A 19,960-nucleotide genomic window follows, 5' to 3' on the forward strand; every position below is an offset into this window, starting at 1 on the left:
AAATCTGAATAACCTTACATAAGTCAATTAACCTTTTCCATGTTACTGTTTCTGAATGCCCCAAATGAACACCTTAGAAATGAACTGTAACTTGTTCTTGTTAAGAAATAAATGCAGATCACTTTCAACACAAAATATGAAAAAATGTTTAAACAGAAAAAATACAAATAGGATTTATGGGACAAAACTCAAAAACATGGATTGTACTGCTAGTACCAATTGTCAACCTTTGGAGTCACAGGGAATTCCTAGTGTTGTAACACTAGGTCACATGATCTTTTTGTCTTATCCCATCTGATTTTCCTTACATTATATATTCTGAAATTTTAAAACAATATTTAAAAATAATGCAAGCAGCCCTGGCCAGTGTGGCTCGGTTGAGTGTCATCCCGTGCACCTGAAGGTCACCTGCTCGATTCCCAGTCAGGGCACATTCCCAGGTTGTGGGTTTGATCCCTAGTAAGGGTTGTGCAGGAGGCAGCCGATGGATGCTTGACTCTTATCGATGTTTCTATCTCTCTGTCTCTCTCCTTTCCTCTCTCTCTAAAATCAATAAAAAACATATTTAAAGTAATAGTAATAATAATAATAATAATAATAATGCAAGCAACACATGACAAGGAATACATGAACTAATGTCATAAAGAGTAGCAGATACAGAGGTGTTTGCTTTAATTACTAAAATGAAATAACCATTTAAATAGTTTAGTACCAAACCCCATATTTTTAACAGTCATGTTTAAATTCCAACCACCTTAACACAGTTCTTGATTGCCTGAGATACGTAGAATGCTACATTAGAAATTCTGCAGGTTTTAAGCCAATTTTAAAATCTAAAAGGTATGACACAGGCAAAAAGGAAATATTACAAAACAGCACTCAGCACAGTGACACACATTCGATTCTGAGTAATCATTAGCACACAGGCAGGCGTGAAGGAAGAAAGGAAGGAAGCATAAAGGGAAGTAGAGGGAAATATGGGTGTATCTATCTATCTATCTATCATCTATCTATCATCTATCTATCATCTATCTATCATCTATCTATCTATCATCTATCTATCATCTATCTATCTATATCTATCTATCTATCATCTATCTATCTATCATCTATCTATATCTATCTATCTATCTATCTATCTATCTATCTATCTATCTATCTATCTATCTATCTATCTATATCTATCTATCATCTATCTATCTATCTATCTATCTATCTATCTATCATCTATCTATCATCTATCTATCTATCTATCTATCTATCTATCTATCTATGCATCTATCATCTATCATCGTCATCATCTATATCATCATCTATCTATATCTATCATCTATCTATCTATCATCTATCTATCTATCTATCTATCTATCATCTATCTATCATCTATCTATCTCTATCTATATCTATCTATCTATCTATCTATCTATCTATCTATCTATCTATCATCATCTACCTATCTATCATCTATCTATCATCTATCACCTATCTACCTACCTACCTGCCTATCTACCTACTTATCGATCACCTCTCTATTTAGTAGAAAAATGCATTTGAAGTCTATCATGAGAATTTCTGCAGAAATGTAAAATGTTTCTGCAGTGGGATCTGGATATAGAGTCCTCCTTTGCCAGTTAATAGCCTTGTAAGATTGGAGAAGTAACTTAAACTCTGAGACTTATGTTTCCCATGTACTTAAATGAGTGTAATAATACTTCTTAGGGATATTGTAAAGATTGAGTGTGATCATGATTATGAAGATGCTTAGCTAGGACGTAGGCTGAGTTCTCAGTAGATGTTCATTATATAATTTTCATATGTATACCTAAATCACTTTTTCTTTTATAAACCTATTTGATCTGAATTTTATAATGCGATTTGAAGTAGAGCATAGCAAACATCGCCGGAAAGCTTGTCTTCACCTTTAGTTCATTTATTTCACTGGTGTAAGTTCTTAAACACTTCACTGTTTTTCTCTATTATGGCTGAGAATAAGGAGTGTATCTAGTATATGAAAGGGAAATAAATGTGTCCTAAATAGTATATTGACATGATAACTTAATCATTTTTATGTTATTGAACTTATATCATCTTGATGCTTTAGACCCTTGCTACTCAGTGTGTTTCATAGACCAAGAACAATGTTATCATTGAAGAGCTTGTTAGAAATCCAAATACACTCAATCACAATCTCTATTTTAGCAAAATTCCCAAGTGGTTTATAAGTATTCACATTAAAGTTCAAGAAGCACTGTTTTAGACTATATACAATTAAATATTACTCAAAGAAATTTTAAAAATATGTGACCTAAACATTAAATACATTCTTATTACATGCATTCTAGAGCTGGCTCATATGGACATAGATTTGTTGTAAAAAGCAGTAAATCAGGAATAAAAGCATATATGTTTTTATATAGGCTGTGCTATTTGATGGTAGTGAAAATTCATCAAGTTCATAAACTTCTAAGAGTCTCTGTTTTGTCATTTGTAAAGCGAAGACCTAGTTAATACTCTCTTGGTACTCATTGAGGTTGTTTAGAGGTTCTGGTGAGATGGTACTTTATTAATTTTCAAGGTCTGTACACATTATGCACTGTTATGATTTATGAATTTAGAGCAGCTGACTATAGGCAGATTATGAATAAGAGCTCCTTAGGGAGAAAGACAGGATGACAAGTTCAGCGTCTGATTGATAACCACTTCTTTTTGCTGCTTTATAGCACAAATAGAAGGTGGCTTAGGGAGGGAATGTTCTAAAGAGATGGAACGTATTGAATAATTTTGATTTTTTAAATTAATTGATGATCTGTGTTAAGTTTGCATGGGTGGTCTAAACAATTGCTTTGTAATTATCTTGTGATGAAAACATGACCTATAACAACATAAAACAAGACAGAAAGATGAATTTTATTCAGTGTGTGCTTTCAATTTTCCTAGGGAATGCTTCTCAGTAATTTAATCAAGGCCTGAGGAAATGTCATATGCCCCGAAGTTGGCCTGACAGTGAGGATACTGTGAGGAAGGTTTTCATGGAAGTCAACAGTGAAAACTCTGGTTCTTTCTATTACAGATAAAAAAACGTGTGGACCTCATGAATTCCAGTGTAAAAACAACAATTGTATTCCAGATCACTGGCGGTGTGATAGCCAGAATGACTGCAGTGATAATTCAGATGAAGAAAACTGTAGTAAGTAACACTTTCTTGAGAATGTCGAGAGCTGACAGCCTATTCAACATGCAAGACAGCAATTTTTAGTTCAGTTTAGGTCTGAATATGAACCTAGCTGTCCTGCAGCTCACATTTTTATACATATATTCACATTTGGACAAGAATATTCAGACTAAATTGACCTGAATCTCAAATGGTAGAATTATTGAAACGTTCATCCTGAGAGTTATTTTCTTATAGTTATCAGAATTGGTATGAAAGTATCATGAGGTTTAATGCAACCTATTAGCATGCAATGAAGGAAACCCCTGATGCAAGCTCATACAAAGAGCTGGATGATACGGAAACGGCACAAAACATATTCTTTAGTGGATGGTATTCATTTCATTTCAGTCTCAAATTCTTTTTACACCGCAAATTCACCCATGAGCTTCTTTCAGTGAAATATTATTTATTCTCTCCGGAGTGGTGAACACCATATTTATTCAGGATGCTCTTCTGTGAAAATAGAATAACACTATTATCATTACCTGCCTCCTGCATTTTTATCTAATAAAAAAATAATAATAATAACCCAACAAATTTATTTTCTCAAAAGTATGGGGGTATGTAAAATGGTGACTGTATTCCTATAATCTAGCATTAATTTCTAAATATATTTCTTACTGGTACTTTCTTACACTGCTGTTTAAACAAAGAAAAATACATAATCATGCTTAAAATAAGATAATTAAATTCCATTTATTAAATATTTATATTCTACTACTTACAAAAAGGATTTGATGATAACAATAATGCTTACTTTTATAAACTGGACTAAAAGCATTCATTTCCCAAGACACAGGAAATAAAATAGGAATTCTTATGTTAAAGCATAATGTTTTATTATATAAAAGCGTACAGCTAACCAAGTCATAGCCATAATAAACCAGTAAGATATTCAGTTTGCAAAATATCAACTAATCTTTTGAATAGCTTCCAAAACTTAATCTGACTAGTGTTTGTGTATCAGGTACATTAAATATGAAATCTCTGGATCATTATGTTTACGGAATACTCTGAACACAGAAACCTTTATTGTTCCGTCTACACACAGATATCTCCCAATGGGTCACAGTCTTTGGAAAGATAAAACACATTGCAGAGTCATTAGTGTTCTAGATTCCTTTAATCAGTGATTTTCAAAAACCTTTAAACGGCAAGTTCTCAGAATCTGTCCAGTGATATAAAAATCTAATGGGGTAAAGTTGGTAGAAAAAGAAGAGTAAATACAGAAAGAATTACGTATATACTTTCTATTTAATATATTTGTATTTCAGAGCTTAAATAACAGACCACTACTTAGTTTGAGATACATTTAGTGTTAACTACCTGTGAGATACCTGAGGGGAGCTGCCCTATGACTGAGGGTACTGGGAGCCAGAGAGGGCAAGGAGAAGGCAGTGCTGGAGATTCACGTGTTGGAAGCCTCTGTTCGGGTGGCCACGGAAACTGTGTGAGCTGGCAGGTTCCTGACACAGTGCGGACAGAAGAGCGAAGGGTTGAGATAGGCCGCTCCTGGGCTGGGGGGCTTCCTGGGGCTCAGTAGCATTTTGCTGACCTCGAAACGTCAGCCTTTGATGCAAGAAAACGAGAGGAAGGAGCACTGCCTCTCACTGGTCCCCATGAACACTTCGTGGTAAATCATTGCAGCCACAGAGTCCTTAAGAAAAAACCAGGGGAGCAGCTGTAACACCAAGCCCTGCGACATAAACCCCCCCTCGCGCGCGACTCTTGTCGTTGCTGTTGGTTTTGCGCTTGTGGCCTAAGACACGTAACGTGGGGGGACGTTCGGAGGGGAGATGACAGTGAACAAGAGTGAAGCGTATTGGAGAGCGACATGGGAGGAAAGGAAGCAGCCACGGGGACATGTGGGATATGTAAGAATATGTAGTAGCAGGATCAAAGGCTCTAGGGAAAAGGCGGTTGAAGATATCGTCGTGAACAGGCCAGAAGGAACCGGAAGGTTTCAAGGTTGAAAATGTCAGCAGCTCTACATAGAAGCTGGGCCTAGGAAGATTAGAAAAGGTGCAATATATTCCTAGGGGCGCCAAGAGCTTGGTCACGGGGAAGCCAGGCTTGGAAACAATTCTGTTGCTGTATTAAAATGCTGTGAAGCTATTTCCGATTTCTTATTATCCACTGAAACTATTATAATTTTAGATGTACAATTACAATAAAATTGTTGTAGTTATATACATATAATTACTATATATTTTAATTGTAACTATATATCACACAATGATGTGTATAATTTTATATATATATATATGTATATATATATGGCAACAAAATACTCAAAAGGGTATGTTATCATCTTTTATAAATGTCCCTAGTCAATGGTTTGTGTTTTGTTTCACAATTGGCAGTTACTGTGGGCTAATATTAAGTAGTGAAACACACTTAACAGAGAGAGCAAATCAGCTGTATAGTTCAACAACGGCAATATTTCTTTACATAATGACAATCTGCCACCCAACACTTAGTTGCATCCCATTGCTTCATTTCCTTATCACATTTATCTTAAGTTCCTATTTAAGTATCTGGAGATGGTCTGGGGAGTAGGGCTAGGTCCCAGAGCCTAACACAGCGCCCGACACATTTATAGCATTACTAATTATTTTTATTTTTTGCAGAATATTTCATTTATGTATTTGATGCCTGTACAGATGTCTTTGTCTTTATATCTGTCTCTTTGTTCCTACCGAACTGCATGCATTCTTAAGGGATAGACCCGTATTTGTTTAACTCAGTTTGTACACTCTTAGCAGAGCAAATGCATCAAATAGACAACAGACATATTTCAATAACAGTAAAACAAGAAAAAACAATCAAATATAAGCTAACAAGAGACATAAGAAAAAAGCATATGGAAATACATACAAAAAGTTTACAATTATGCTAAATAACCCTTTTGTTTTAATGACTGTGTTGTTGATATTTTAGCCCCCTAAAAACTCATTGCTACTCATTTCCATTCAATCCAAATAAGGTTAAAACACTTCTTTTTTAAAAAAACATGAAAAGAATATCAGCAGTATGGTCCATTTCATTCCTCTTCACTTCTCATTTTTCCTCACTGATCATTACTTATTTAGTCCAAGAGCCAAAAATATTTGTTACCTTGACTTTGCATTTTTATTTTTATTATTTGTTGCAATTTACCCTTTTTCTTTAACTAAGAAAGCCAATATAATCTGATGTATAAACTTAAAGATGTAGATTTTTCAAATTAGTAAAGTATTTTTAAAGTCGTTTTTGGACTTCTTTGTTTATGAATCTGATTTAATGAATTTACTTTTTTACAACTGTATTGGAAACGCTCAAAGCATAGATGTGAGAAGAGTTTAAATATTAGTGGAGTTATTAACTGCCAACTATGTTTTAAATTTAACATGCTTCCTACTTTCTATATTTACATGGGATAATTAATCTATTTTACTTTATCATCACGTACTGACCATTTCCCTTGTTACATTTTCAACAGGTACACTTTGCTTCAGTAATGATTTCTACTCTTAAAAACAAGACAAACTTATTGTTATTGAAACTATTTCATAATCTAGATCAAAGGTTTGGAAGTAACTGAAAAATCTCTACATCCATACTATTTTTATCAGCAGCAAATATATGTGGCATGTATCCCTTCTAAGTAATTGATGTACAAAAAAATTTCTTCATATCTTTATTGGGAACTAGCAATTCAATGAATTTAAAAATGCCAGATAATTTGATCAACTAGATTAAGATTTATATAGAGAGAAAAGCTGCCTGCCTGATTTGGATTTCTAGTACTTTCATATTGAATTTATATCAGAAGATGATTTGCATAGCATGTCAGTTTTACTCATTGTATTCTAAGAATTATCCTCAGATGCTTACACTCACATTCCTATAACTTACCACCAAGAGTTTACGATAATATAAGCAGTGGAGAAATTAGAGTCTGTAAACCTTTCTGCTCTGCCACTGAAAATATGGCTTTGAAAGTCACTTTTAACTTGTGAACTTAGTTCTTTGAATTTTGTGCAAGGTGGCTTTTGCAGCTCTTTTTATGAGGCTGTATGTTTTTGCATTCTTTAGTATCAAAGGTCACGACCAGTCTGTACAAAAGGGGGTAAAATGGATTCATATGGAAGGGTGATAAGAGAAACAGGGTTCTCTTTTATTGTTATCAAGTCCAAATTCCTGGACATTGCTAGCTATGTGCCTTGGACAAGTAACTTGAATTCTCAGGGATTTAATGTTAATCTCTGTAATCTGTAAGCAGTCATTACTTCCCCAGTAGTATAGGATGCAAAAATATGACCTAACAAAGAAATACAGGCCCTGGTATCAGGTTGAAATTCAATAATAGCTCTTCTGCATACTGGTTGATTTGGAGTAAATTCCTAATCTCCTCTGTGCCTCAATTTACTCATCAAAAGAGGGTCCAATAATAAGACTACCTTATAGAGTAGTTAAGGTTAATTCAAGCAGCTGGTAATAATTATTATTGTTATAATTAATAATACTAGTACTAACAGAGTTGCTTTCTAAGATTAAAGCATAATATATGTAAACATAAGCCAAAAACAAAAGAAAGAAACTGCTATTGTTATGCTCCCAAAGGAATATTGAGACACGAAAGGGGATCCTTCAGTTAGTGGCTTTTTTTTTTTATATTCTATGAAATAGCAGCTTGTCTTATTCTATAGCCTGCATTTCACATTTTTAAATAAAGTCCCAGAGCAGAACAAAATGCTCTGAGATATATTCCATTTGCCACAGTTCCCCCAGTGTTCTCAGCAGGGATCTCTATGTAGAAATGCAGGAGCCTCCATGATACCAAATATTCAAGATGTTACCCTGTGTCTAGAAACCCAGTGTTCTGTAGAGCGATATTCAAATGCAGGCTGTTATTCAGTCTTTATGTAGGAAATTGGGCTTCATATGGATGTTCCTTAAAAGTAATTCCAGTGACCTATTTCTCCCTCACCCAAATAAGAATATTATTGTGTATAAGACAGCTGTAAACACGGTTAATCGGTAGAGAAAACGTCTTTCATCACACCAGGTATCAGTTCTGTTTAGAGAATAAAACCAAGGAAGAGATTACTTACAGGAGCAAATTTCTGAAATACTATTTTGTTGTCCAGATGACATACATTCCACTTGGGAGTTAACCCAGATAGCAAGTCATATTATTTGGCTTATGTTCTTTGTGGACTAGGGTAAAACATAGTTAAATCAATAACTGGAAAATTATTCCAAATAAGCAAACAATTATATAAACAAATAGGCAGTTTTCAAAAACGACAAAACCTCCTTCTGCCTCTTCAACCTCTACCCACCAGTCAGGTCCAATAATATCCCCATGTACCCGTCTTATTCTATGGACTCTGGAGTTTCTGGGGACAAAATTAGAGTAGAAAGTAATTACACTATATAGTAAAAAATCAAGGACCAAGGCTAGGCTCAGTACTCATTTAGTAAACAGCCCCATGAGTACACAGCATCACAGAATGACTTACACAGAGTAAATATATAAAATGACTTAGAATTCCAACAACTGGAAAAGATCACTGTTCTACTACACTATGTAGATTTTTATGCCTTTTATTTTACTTTGCAGCTGTATTTTTATTAAACAATGGGCTATTTATCTTTTGTCTTTTTTTCTACTTATTTCTGTAATGCCACTTTCTATTCATGATTTTGAAAATAAATTTGAAAGATCATTATATTATGTACCATAGATGCCTCATGAAACATTTTTCCTAAGCCATTTATTAGTTCCGCTTGGCTAACCACTTTTGTTATTAATGCTACATCATGGTGTATGTTATGTAAATTTTTAAAATGCAGTTGCATATAAAAGAATAACCCTGTGCTATTATTTTTGTTCCCAGAGCCACAGACCTGCACATTGAAAGATTTTCTTTGTGCCAACGGGGACTGCGTTTCTTCAAGGTTTTGGTGTGATGGAGATTTTGACTGTGCAGATGGCTCTGACGAGGTAGGCAACTAAAGCTAAAGCATTTTATTAGAAGAATTTTATTATATTTATTATAACTATTATTGTTTAACCCAGTGAGTGCGACAAGGACAGCTCTGCAATGCACTTTGCTCCTGACACTCTCAGATAAGTATTATATCTAAGCTCAGTGCTGCACACACCCAGCACAGGGAATAGCGCTTGGGCTGCTATTGACAGTTAATTTTATAGTCTGTTTTGCCTCAAGTGGTGAATGGCCAGGCTGGGAATAGGATGTTTGGAAACCTTACTCCCTATAGCTGCTGCCCTTGCCATCTGCGAATATGTCCATAAATTCGCTGCAGTATTTATAGGCAGGACTAATATTTTATGCATTTTAAACAGTTTCTTCTCCCCAGTCTCTTCCTTCAATAGATATAGTCTCAAAGACATCGTCGATGCGGGTCATCAATTTTCATGAAACCACAGGTTCAGCTTTGCTTAGATGATGAATCACAATCCATTTATAATAAGGCCTGTGTACACACAGCTTCAGTGGAAAAGTTTAAAAAGGCTCTGGAAAATTCTGTAAACTTAAAATGTTTAACATTTATGATACTTCACTCAATTCATTATTTATGAATCTGTGTATTTGTATTTAAGCTCTTAATTATTTTGTGATGCTTTAAAAAATAACACATGACATGTGGTTATATTTTTTCCCAATCAAATTGAAAATAACCCAAAGCCCTCGCTTTTCAATACCAGGGAGAAATTCAGCGATAGGCATTTCTCATGGTTTTCTCTGTTACTGATTTTCCCTGTTAATATCTGCAACACAGAACTTGTGCAATCAAACCCAGTCAGAGATGAAGGAAAATTGGCCACCAGGGCTCCTTCTGGGGAACAGTGACTCCCTAGAGCTGTGCTGCTTTGGTTGACATGTGTGTGTACTTACCCGTCATGAAGGTCCTCCCACTGGCTGTAGTCTTGACCAGAGACAATCTTCCAGGGGGCTCTAAGTTCAACTTCATGAAGTATCCACTGAGTTCCTGCCTCTTTGGGAGAAACCACAGGTCTTTACTACTTATAGAACCCACACAAACTGTTTGTACCAGACTTTAGGCATTTTTACTTATCAGAACCACACAATTCTGTAATATCTCACTATCTTGAAAAATCCCTCTAATCACATTCAGAGGCCTGGATTTTGGAAACCAATGGCTGTAACTTCTCTGCCAAAGGCCAGAAAACCTAAACCTTGAGGCTGCAAAAGTTTCTCAGGAGAAGTTAAAAAATACTATTTCTATTCATGGGATATCCAATAAAATAAGTCAAAACAAAATTTAAAAAAAATCTACATGACAGTTAAATTCTTACATTGCCCAGCTCCATATTTATTTAGTATCTATTTATTCAAAAACTATATTATACATTCCCTAGTCAGGAAAACACATTTCACATAAATTCATTCATACCATGAAAATGTTTTGTTTTCTCTTAAAAATATTTCCCACAAGCCCTGTTTAATCTGTGAAACATCAAGCAGAGTCACTGTATTGCTTAAGGCTTATGATTTAATCTTGCATGTTATTGAGTAGCTGTCCAAGGCACATGTACAGAATCAAACACTTCATTTTCAAAAGTCTTATTCATGTTAAAGTAGGTACCCCCTATTAACATAATGTCTCTCCTGTCATAAGTTCATGGACATAATTCTTTGATGGCTGAATATATCTCCTTTAGGCAGATAGGCAGATATGTTCGTGATAATGCCTCAGGAGAATCAAATGTATTCTCTTAAAGGTGGTCTTTCTGTACATTTACAGACATTGAGCCTAGGCTTTTTGTAATGAGGTGGCTAACTCTTTAGGAAATTGATTTCTATCTTATTTTTAAAATCTAAAGTGACAGGTCGTGTTGACCCAAAAAAAAAAAAAAAAAAAAAAGGTGAACTGAACAAATGGTGAGAAAACAGAATTACATATAGGGAACTTTTATATTAGGAACAAAGGAGAAATTTGAGGATAAATTTGTATGAATGTGAACTGATAGTACAATTAGTTTGTTAATATCTAGGCAAAACAATACAAAATAAACTAAAAACTGGAATCAACATAATTGTATATCAAATTAGTGTCATACATAGAGAATAATTTTTTAAGTGACTTTAAAATGTAGTAGTTGGAAGATATTAACCCAAGAACTCATGTGCATGTATGCATTGCCCACAGACACAGACAGTAGGGTGGTGAAGGCCTGGGGTGAGGCAGGAACTGGGTGGAGGAGGGCAGTGGGGGGGACATCTGTAATACACTCAACAATAGAGATTAAAAAACAAATTTAAAAAATATATACAATAGCTGGCCTCTTCATCCAGTATAATACATCATATTATAATATATTTTTCTTTGTATTCTTATTTACGAAACACTCTGGTAAAGGGTAAACTCAATACCGAGAAAAAGAAGGGAAGAAGAAAGGAAAGAAAGAAGAAAAGTTATTTAGCAGGCGGTCTATTCAACTACAGTCAACAAAGGGAAAATTACAGGAATGTAGAAAGTAAACTCTTGGTCCTCACATGAGGGTAAAACTAAGAGGAAACAGGGAGTCATAGATCAATATGTTTTATTCACTGAATGTTTTGCAAGCTGTGAGAATGTCACACCTTTTGGAGAAGGCGCAGACAGGTACATTTTGGCAAGAATAGAAATTCCTTAATAATAAAAAATCACAATCCCAGCAAGGCCCTTCACTGCAGCATGCCATTTCAACAAGGATGGCAGCCCCAAGGAAGATACATTTCTAATGGATCCCTTTTATTGATCACATATAAAGGATTGAAAGGCCCCCAAAGCTATATACACTATCTTGTTTGACATAGAAATAAAAGCTATATGTGAGCTAACAGAAATGACAATTGTGACAGTTCATTTCGCAGTTAACCTTACAAACAGTTGTTGGGAGAGAGGATTCTGAACAGCAAGCCAACCTTCAAAAGCACAGGTACGGGGGAAGCGAGATGGGAAGAAAGAAGGCCAGGGAAGATTTGCTGGGACAACAGGTCTGCTTTAAGCTCCTGTTGTTTCACATGCCGCCCCCCCCACCCCCCCCAGTGAACTGGGTGTGCTTAGGAATAGTTGGTTAACCTTCCTCCACACACACACATCTTCACTCACCTGTACAGTTATTAAAATGACATTACCCCATAACTGTGTACAGAAGAATGGCCCGCTCAAAGCGGCTGAATTAGGATGATGGAGCCATGGCACTTATGTTTGGGTTTTGTCTGTTTTACTCACTCACAGAGACAAATGAAAATGGAAAATGGTTATAGTTACGTAACACTGGGCTTACACAGCACCATCTGAGATTCTTGTACTTGGCTTCTATACTTCTAGGTTTCTACGCATAAGGGTTTAGTTGTCTTGGGTTACATTCGTTTAATAATTTTATTTTAATTACATCTGTTGTTTTTGACAGAGAAATTGTGAAACGAGTTGTTCCAGAGATCAGTTCCGATGTTCCAATGGTCAGTGTATATCAGCAAAATGGACCTGCGATGGTCATGAAGACTGTAAATATGGAGAAGATGAGAAGAACTGTGACCCAGGTAAAATGATGCTGATGATATTAAATTTAGCTGATATTCCAGTTTTATGGAATTTAAGTTTGAACAATGATATGCAAAAAATAGAGGCAAATTCATGCACAGGTTTCTGTCTTCTAGAAATAATATGAAATATCCGTACATAGATTAATTGGTGCCCTTCCTATGTTTTGTAATTGTTTCAGCACGTAAGATTGTTACTATGCTTGAGATCCAAGCATTACTCCCCAAAATTTGATTTTCTGGTTTCTATATCTTTCCATGCCATTTGAGATTATTTTTTTCCAAGACAACAAAATGAAATATGTTGAAACTGTAACTATGGTAAAAATCAGGTATTCAACAATGGTAATTAAGGTTATGAAACAGAATATAGCAATTTCAACATGATACCAACTGAGAAAAAGCACAAGTGTATTATTGATATTTACATCGTGGTCCAAAATCAAAACAAAATTAGGAAGCAAACCATAGAAAAAAATATACCCAATTTATGCATTTCTATTTCTTAAAAATGGCTTTATAAGTATGCTTATCAAAACAATTTTTATACTAGCTATTTAAAAAATGTTATCTTCTCAAAAGATATACTAGGGAAAGTTTACTGTAATCTCTGTATAACTATGAAAGCATTGCTTTGAGAAACTAGGTAGGAGTAGCAGATATGAGACACACGTTACTGTGTCCCAGTACCACACCCATGGTCTATAGCTTAATTGATCACCTTGTTTTTTTACTGAACCCACACATGTTCTCAGACTCCTTAATAATACAAATCCCTAGGTAACCATTGTCAATTAAAATAAATTAAAACATAAGGAAAAAGCTTTTTAGCATTCTTGGGATATTCGATGCAGACCACAAAGTCACTGTGTAAGTACATTTGGCTACCTAGTGGTCCAGTATAAAGCTAAGGATCCCAGAGGTTTGAGGCAAGCAAACCCAAAGCCATACACAAAGGCAGCTGTCACAATCCCGATGTCAATTAATCGGATTTGGTACTGGTAATAACTTATTTATCCGTTTGTTATTTTTATTTTCTTTATCATAAAGGGACACTTCAAATTTTATAGACTCTCAAGTATAAATATGTGTGTGTTCAAAACCCCAAAACAAAAATACTTCTTATAACTTATGCAAATATGACATTTGTGTCAACATAATCAAAGAGATATCACACTGTCTGTGAGAACAGGCCAAGATTTCCACTTTTAGCTTCATACAATATATATGTGAATTGACATTCTCAGGGATCACTAAATCCTATTACAGTTTTGAAAATAATGCGAGGCTTTTATCCTATAAATAATTTAATTTAAAATTATATTAAAAAATGTTAACTATTCAAAATCAAAGGGATAAGCAATATAGAGGTGGGTGTTATTTTTTCTGTCTTTAGTGAGTTGAATACTTGTTGAACAGGCTATTATGTTATTGAGGTTTATTTAATACAATACTGTAATACTGTAAAGCACATTCTAAAAGAACATTTAATATCAATGCTGAATATAGTTTAAATAATATGAACTGTTTTCGTTACTGTCTATGAATTTTATATGGTTATGTATGTTTTTGCTATGAAACCAGTCATTCTTTTAACTGAATCTAAATCTTAACTTTATAATTATGTTCAGCGTCTCCTACTTGCTCGTCAAGTGAGTACATATGTGCCAGCAGAGGATGTATTTCAGCGTCTTTGAAATGTAATGGCGAATATGATTGTGCTGATGGTTCAGATGAGGTAAAAATCTATCATTTGATTAAAATCTCTGAATTGCATGAATTAGATTCAGGAGAGCAAATGTAATAAAAATAGAGGAAATAGAATCTTAACTCTTATCTGTCTAAAATGCTGGGACAAGTACACTGACTACAATAATTTCAGTACCTGAATTTTAATGCTGTCCACATACTAAACCCCATTGTCATCTGTAGAGGTTATATTCATTAGATCAAAATTAAAAAGCTCACCGTGTAATAAATCTGCAGTGGTGTCAGCGGCGTGTTCATTTTGTCTGTGACCGTATATCATCCTGAATAAAAACGACAGTGCCCATTTGTGTTGGAACAGATGGACTGTGTGACTGAATGTAAGGAAGATCAGTTTCGATGCAGAAATAAAGCCCACTGTGTTCCAATTAGATGGCTGTGCGATGGAGTTCACGACTGTGTGGATGGCAGTGATGAAGAGAACTGTGACAGAGGTAAGGTATCTGTGTGTGTGTCTGCGTGTGCGCGTGTGCATGGGCCATAAGTAAGAAAGTGGCAGTGAAGGCGCCGTGCTGAGTGTACAGTGTGCTAGAGGCAATGCACAGTGTGCTGGAGGCAGAAGATAAGATCATTCAATGCTGTTCACTCTTTCTAGTTTCATTACATAATAGTCTGTTCTACATGAGCAAAATCTGCATCGTTTACAGGCAGAGTATAATGTCTCTCTGTTCAACAAAGGCAACCAAAATGCAAGTGTTTATTGAGCACCTACCATAAGCACGTCTTTGGACTAGGTGCTGGGTCAGGGATAAAGATTCTAGAAGAACATAGGGAACTTATCTGCTAGAGCTGTTATTACAAAAGCATTTTCAGAGTACATTTGCCTACCACATTTCTTTCCTTTTTCTGAATGAACAAAAACAACATATTACTACATTCCTATATCCCACAGACTAATATGCCAGACCACATGGGATATACGTTGTACCCCAGATTTCCTCCTTGCCATATGGTTGAGAAAAGGACCTACACTGTTTGTCTGTCTGGAAGACAACCTCAAGTTTTGTAGTATATTATTTTGCAGCTATGGGAAGATATTTCCTGATAGATAACAGCTTTTGGTTGTAAGTCACCACAATAAAATCGGCAGTTGTTACTACGTTAGAGTTAATGAAATGAAAACAAAGAAATTGTGTGGTGAAGCTTATAATGACCATAAATTGCATAATGGTTATTTTCATAATGTTAAATATATTATTAAATAAAGATTTCTTTTAACCTGTGTGCAAAAGTCTCTCAGTGGACTTTACATCCCAGAATATTTGGAACATCATCAACAGAGATGATGCCAGATATCGATATAGGTTGCAAGGCATTTGAACAGGCACTCGGGGTTGCTACAGTATATATATATATATATATATTTACTTTCAGCAGTATCTATTCACTTGAGGAAAAATACCTTCTGCTTTCTGGGACATTGGATCAGACCTTTATGATTGGCTAGTGTGTCCGCCCCAGACCCTGATGGAACGTGAGGGTCAGCGGAAGGAGCCCGGCTCTCCTTTGGAGCCTGCAGCGTGTTGCAGAGGTTTCGCTCCCGTAGCAGCTGCTTCTACTTTGGGCCAATTCTGCACACTCGCTTTCGCTGGCTGGTCATTCTACTTTGGGCCAATTCTGCACACTCGCTCTCGCTGGCTGGTCATTCTACTTTGGGCCAATTCTGCACACTCGCTCTCACTGGCTGGTCATTCTACTTTGGGCCAATTCTGCACACTCGCTTTCGCTGGCTGGTCATTCCACTTTGGGCCAATTCTGCACACTCGCTCTCGCTGGCTGGTCATTCCACTTTGGGCCAATTCTGCACACTCGCTTTCGCTGGCTGTTTATTCTAGACACAGAAAGCTTTGTGGGCAGCGCGGCACCCACACTCTTACCTAGTCTCTTATGGAAGACTTTGGAGCAAAAATTGTTCTTCATCTTTCTTCCATTTTCTAACCAGTAAGCTCCATCCCCTCAACTTCAGTCACTGTCATCCCTGTATTTTTTCTGCCATTGGTTCTGGCCTGGGCTCCTTGATGCCACCTAACTGGTCTCCAGCACCTCCTGCTCACTGCTGCCAGGCTCGTCTTCCTTACGGGTAACTCAGTGAATCATAGCAACCTTGACTCAGTCTTCCTTTCTGGTTACATACAGATAACTCGGCCTGGCAGTCAGGTCTGCATGAGAGGGATCCCATTTTAGCTTCCCAGCCTTATATCCCACTGCTCCTTTTTCCCTATGATATATCCTAGCCAGCTGGAAGTAGTCAATATTTCCAAACTGGAAATATTCTAGCACTGATAATTTACTGAAACGGGAATCAGGAGATCCAGTTTCTTTTCTTATCTCCATGAACCTTTCTGTGCTCACTTTTTCATGTTATCAAACCCAACCACAGTAAAATGTCCCCAAAAACTTTAGGAATATCTGGAGAGTGGGTGTATGGGGGGCGGGGAAAAGAAAGGGAGAAATCTTGCCAGGATTTATCTATTTTTATTAATACTGGATTTCATAAAAAACTGGACAAAGGAATCCAGGTGAAAAAGTCAAACATTACGGTAAAAAAATTGAACATTATAGCATTTGAAATCTGAGGTATCTTTCATATTTAAAATTATTCTACTAAATGTTTAAGCTTATTAAATTAAAGAACTCAGAGTCTTTAATTCTATCATTTAGAAATGTGTCCAAGCTTCTCCCCCCATGCATGCCTTTAACTTTTCTTCAGCTTTTTTGCTGCTTGGTAATTAAATTCCAATGAAGTATCTTGCTGGATAAAATATTTGATCCTGTGTGGATGTACCTTAAGGCATGACCAAGTTCAGTTTCTAGTATTTAATTTATTTCCAGGAAAGGGTTTAGGTATTGGATAAATGTACATCAAGGCAACGAGGAAATGGAATGCCAGAATAAACACCTCTGCAGTAAAGTCCAGCTTCCATTCATCTCAGATCCAGACCTATGAGCTGGCAGGGGCTAGCTAAGCATGGAACATTCTCTCAAGCAAAAAAGTAAAACCAGTACTTTTACTGGTTTGTTTGGGAAAAAAAAAACACACAAAAAAACCAGCAACAGCAACAACAAAAAAACTAAAACCCATGATACTATGGAATTAGAAACGACATTTACATTTTTAAAGGTAAAACATGTTCCCTCAAGGAAACGCGGTGTTTGTTTTGGCCTGAGCTCCCAAGCTTTACCTCTTACAGCAATTTTGGTGGAAAAGATTGAGAGTTAATTCTCTTTAGTCATCATCAGCTTAAATGTGTAAGCTACTTATGTAAATTATAAAATCTTATCATATATTAAAGTTTCTGCCAACCCCAACTAAAATGAGAATTCTAGATGCTTATTTTCTGTAGTGATGCACTTGTCCAGATTTTTATGAACCTGCCAATCACTCACTTATATTTAGACATAAGTTGTTAATACATAAGTTCTATTTTCTAATAACCTCTTGTTGAGCTGATCAAGAACATGACTAGGAAAATGAGATTTTAATTCAGCTAATCTCTTTTAAATTATACTTTTGTTGTTGTGTGTGCTTTGTGCCATTTCAAAATAACCTTTTTAGTTAGACTTAGGATGTCGTGGTAGCCACCATGGTGGATTTTTTGAAATGCAAATTCTTCGTAGTACAACAGGAAGCCTTTAGTAGGTTATCACAAAGCCTTTGCCTCTCTGTTACAATTATGATTTCGTTTTTATGTCTCTTCTTCTTAATAAAATAGTGGCAGATCCAATACTCTCATGGGGAAAATTGTAATGTTATACTTTACTGAACTCATTTTTTCCTTTCAATAACCCTGATGTGCTACAAATACAGTTTTCTAAAATAATCTGAGGATGTCAATTTCACAAATTTTGTTTGAATTTAATTCATTGTAAATTGGAACATGCAATGAGATTTAACCACTAGAGTCTTTATTCTGAAAGAATACAACTCTTTTTTATTTCTATGAATTTTGATATTGAATTAAGCCAATACTTATACCTTAAGTTTTAATAGAACTGAAGGCTGTACAATTTATCTTTTTTATTGCTTTCAGACAGAGAATTGTTAAATGGTAATACATTTTATTGCATGGGTTTTAGAATTTAGATTATTTTTAGAGTTTGAACATTGTAGAGCTAAAAATTTCAGAAGTTCAAAAGAAAGGGGCACATGGTGGTATTCATCTTGGTGTTTTTAACCAAGACCAGCTTTTATCTGTATCTTAGAGTTTGTTAGTCCTGAGAAATGCCAATGTAAGCTGTACCCATTCTATTAAGATTCTTCTCCCCACCCAGAAAATCTTACAACTGTTCTGATTCATATCTCTATAAATTCTTGCCCTCAACTTCAACTATCACTCAAGATTCTAAGCAATGTACCTGTATTTCTTTAATCAACTTTCTCTATCATTACTAATATTAGATTTTTTAATAAGTTGACTTTATTTCTCACCTTCTACTTCACAGCAGTAATAAATCATGAGATTATTTAAACATCTGACCATGAAATCAACAACCTTCTAGTTAGAACACATTTTAGGTATTTCTGCAACCACTCTGGCTACAGCTAGTCTTTTGTATTTGTCCAATCTTTAAATCATTATTATCTCTTTGTTATTTTATAAATTTCAAGTAATAACCACATCTGATCATCCCCAGCTATATATTTTATGGTTCAGAAACCTATCTTATATTTTCGACACATTTATCCACTAGCCTGCTAAAATATAACCACATGGTTTTCTTATCAGTACTTTAAAAGAATTGCCATTATTTCTATTAAGCCTTCTCCTCCCGCTGTGTTCCTTTATTAATTAAACAAAACCAGCATTCACCAAATTGTGGCGATAAACCAAAAATTGAGTACTATGAGTAGTCACTCCCCTTTGCCACTCCGCACTTATTTACTCATCAGGTCCTGAGGACTCTACCTCTTGAAGAGCCCTCAAGTGCAGCTACTTTAAGTCAAGTCACCACCAGTTCTTATCTGCATTGCTGCAACCCGTCTTCAATTTATTTTTTTCTCCAGTCTTGGCTGTCACCCTCACTATCTTGTTTCCAAGTTCTCCACACTGCAGCTAGAGTCATCATTCTAAAATTCAAATCTGATCCTGTCATTTCCTCACTTAAATCTTTGCTCCTGGAAGTGAATGAGTAGAGACCTGTGTACAAGTCAAGACTCAGAACAAGAGCTATTGGACCTTCCCAAGTCTAGGCCCTTTTTTCATTCCAAAGAGCACCCACAAGTTGAGCAGTGCTCCTTCCTCGGTATTTCCTAGGCTTTTGAGGATGAGCACTAGTACTCCCCTGCCCCATGTTTAAATGAACATATCCTTTTTAAAATATTTTAATACCTTCAATCGTCAAATATAGCCAATGTATACACTATGTTTCTTATCTTGCCCATGACCTTTAAATAGGTAATGCAATTCTTGAGAGA

The 19,960-nt window shown here is 35.6% G+C and overlaps 1 protein-coding gene across 1 annotated transcript in view; it reads left to right on the forward strand.

Annotated features, from left to right (window-relative positions):
* LRP1B (LDL receptor related protein 1B) overlaps positions 1 to 19,960 on the forward strand; it is a 1,542,074-nt gene that overhangs the window by 1,402,578 nt on the left and 119,536 nt on the right. Inside the window, exons 67-71 of the mRNA XM_081143443.1 lie at positions 3,071 to 3,187; positions 9,100 to 9,206; positions 12,648 to 12,777; positions 14,409 to 14,515; positions 14,846 to 14,978. Of these exons, the coding sequence (XP_080999569.1) occupies positions 3,071 to 3,187; positions 9,100 to 9,206; positions 12,648 to 12,777; positions 14,409 to 14,515; positions 14,846 to 14,978 (594 nt within the window). The remainder of the gene's footprint in view (positions 1 to 3,070; positions 3,188 to 9,099; positions 9,207 to 12,647; positions 12,778 to 14,408; positions 14,516 to 14,845; positions 14,979 to 19,960) is intronic.

Source organism: Miniopterus schreibersii (genome assembly GCF_964146895.1).
Source record: "Miniopterus schreibersii genome assembly, chromosome: 7".
NCBI classification, from domain to species: Eukaryota; Metazoa; Chordata; class Mammalia; order Chiroptera; family Miniopteridae; genus Miniopterus; species Miniopterus schreibersii.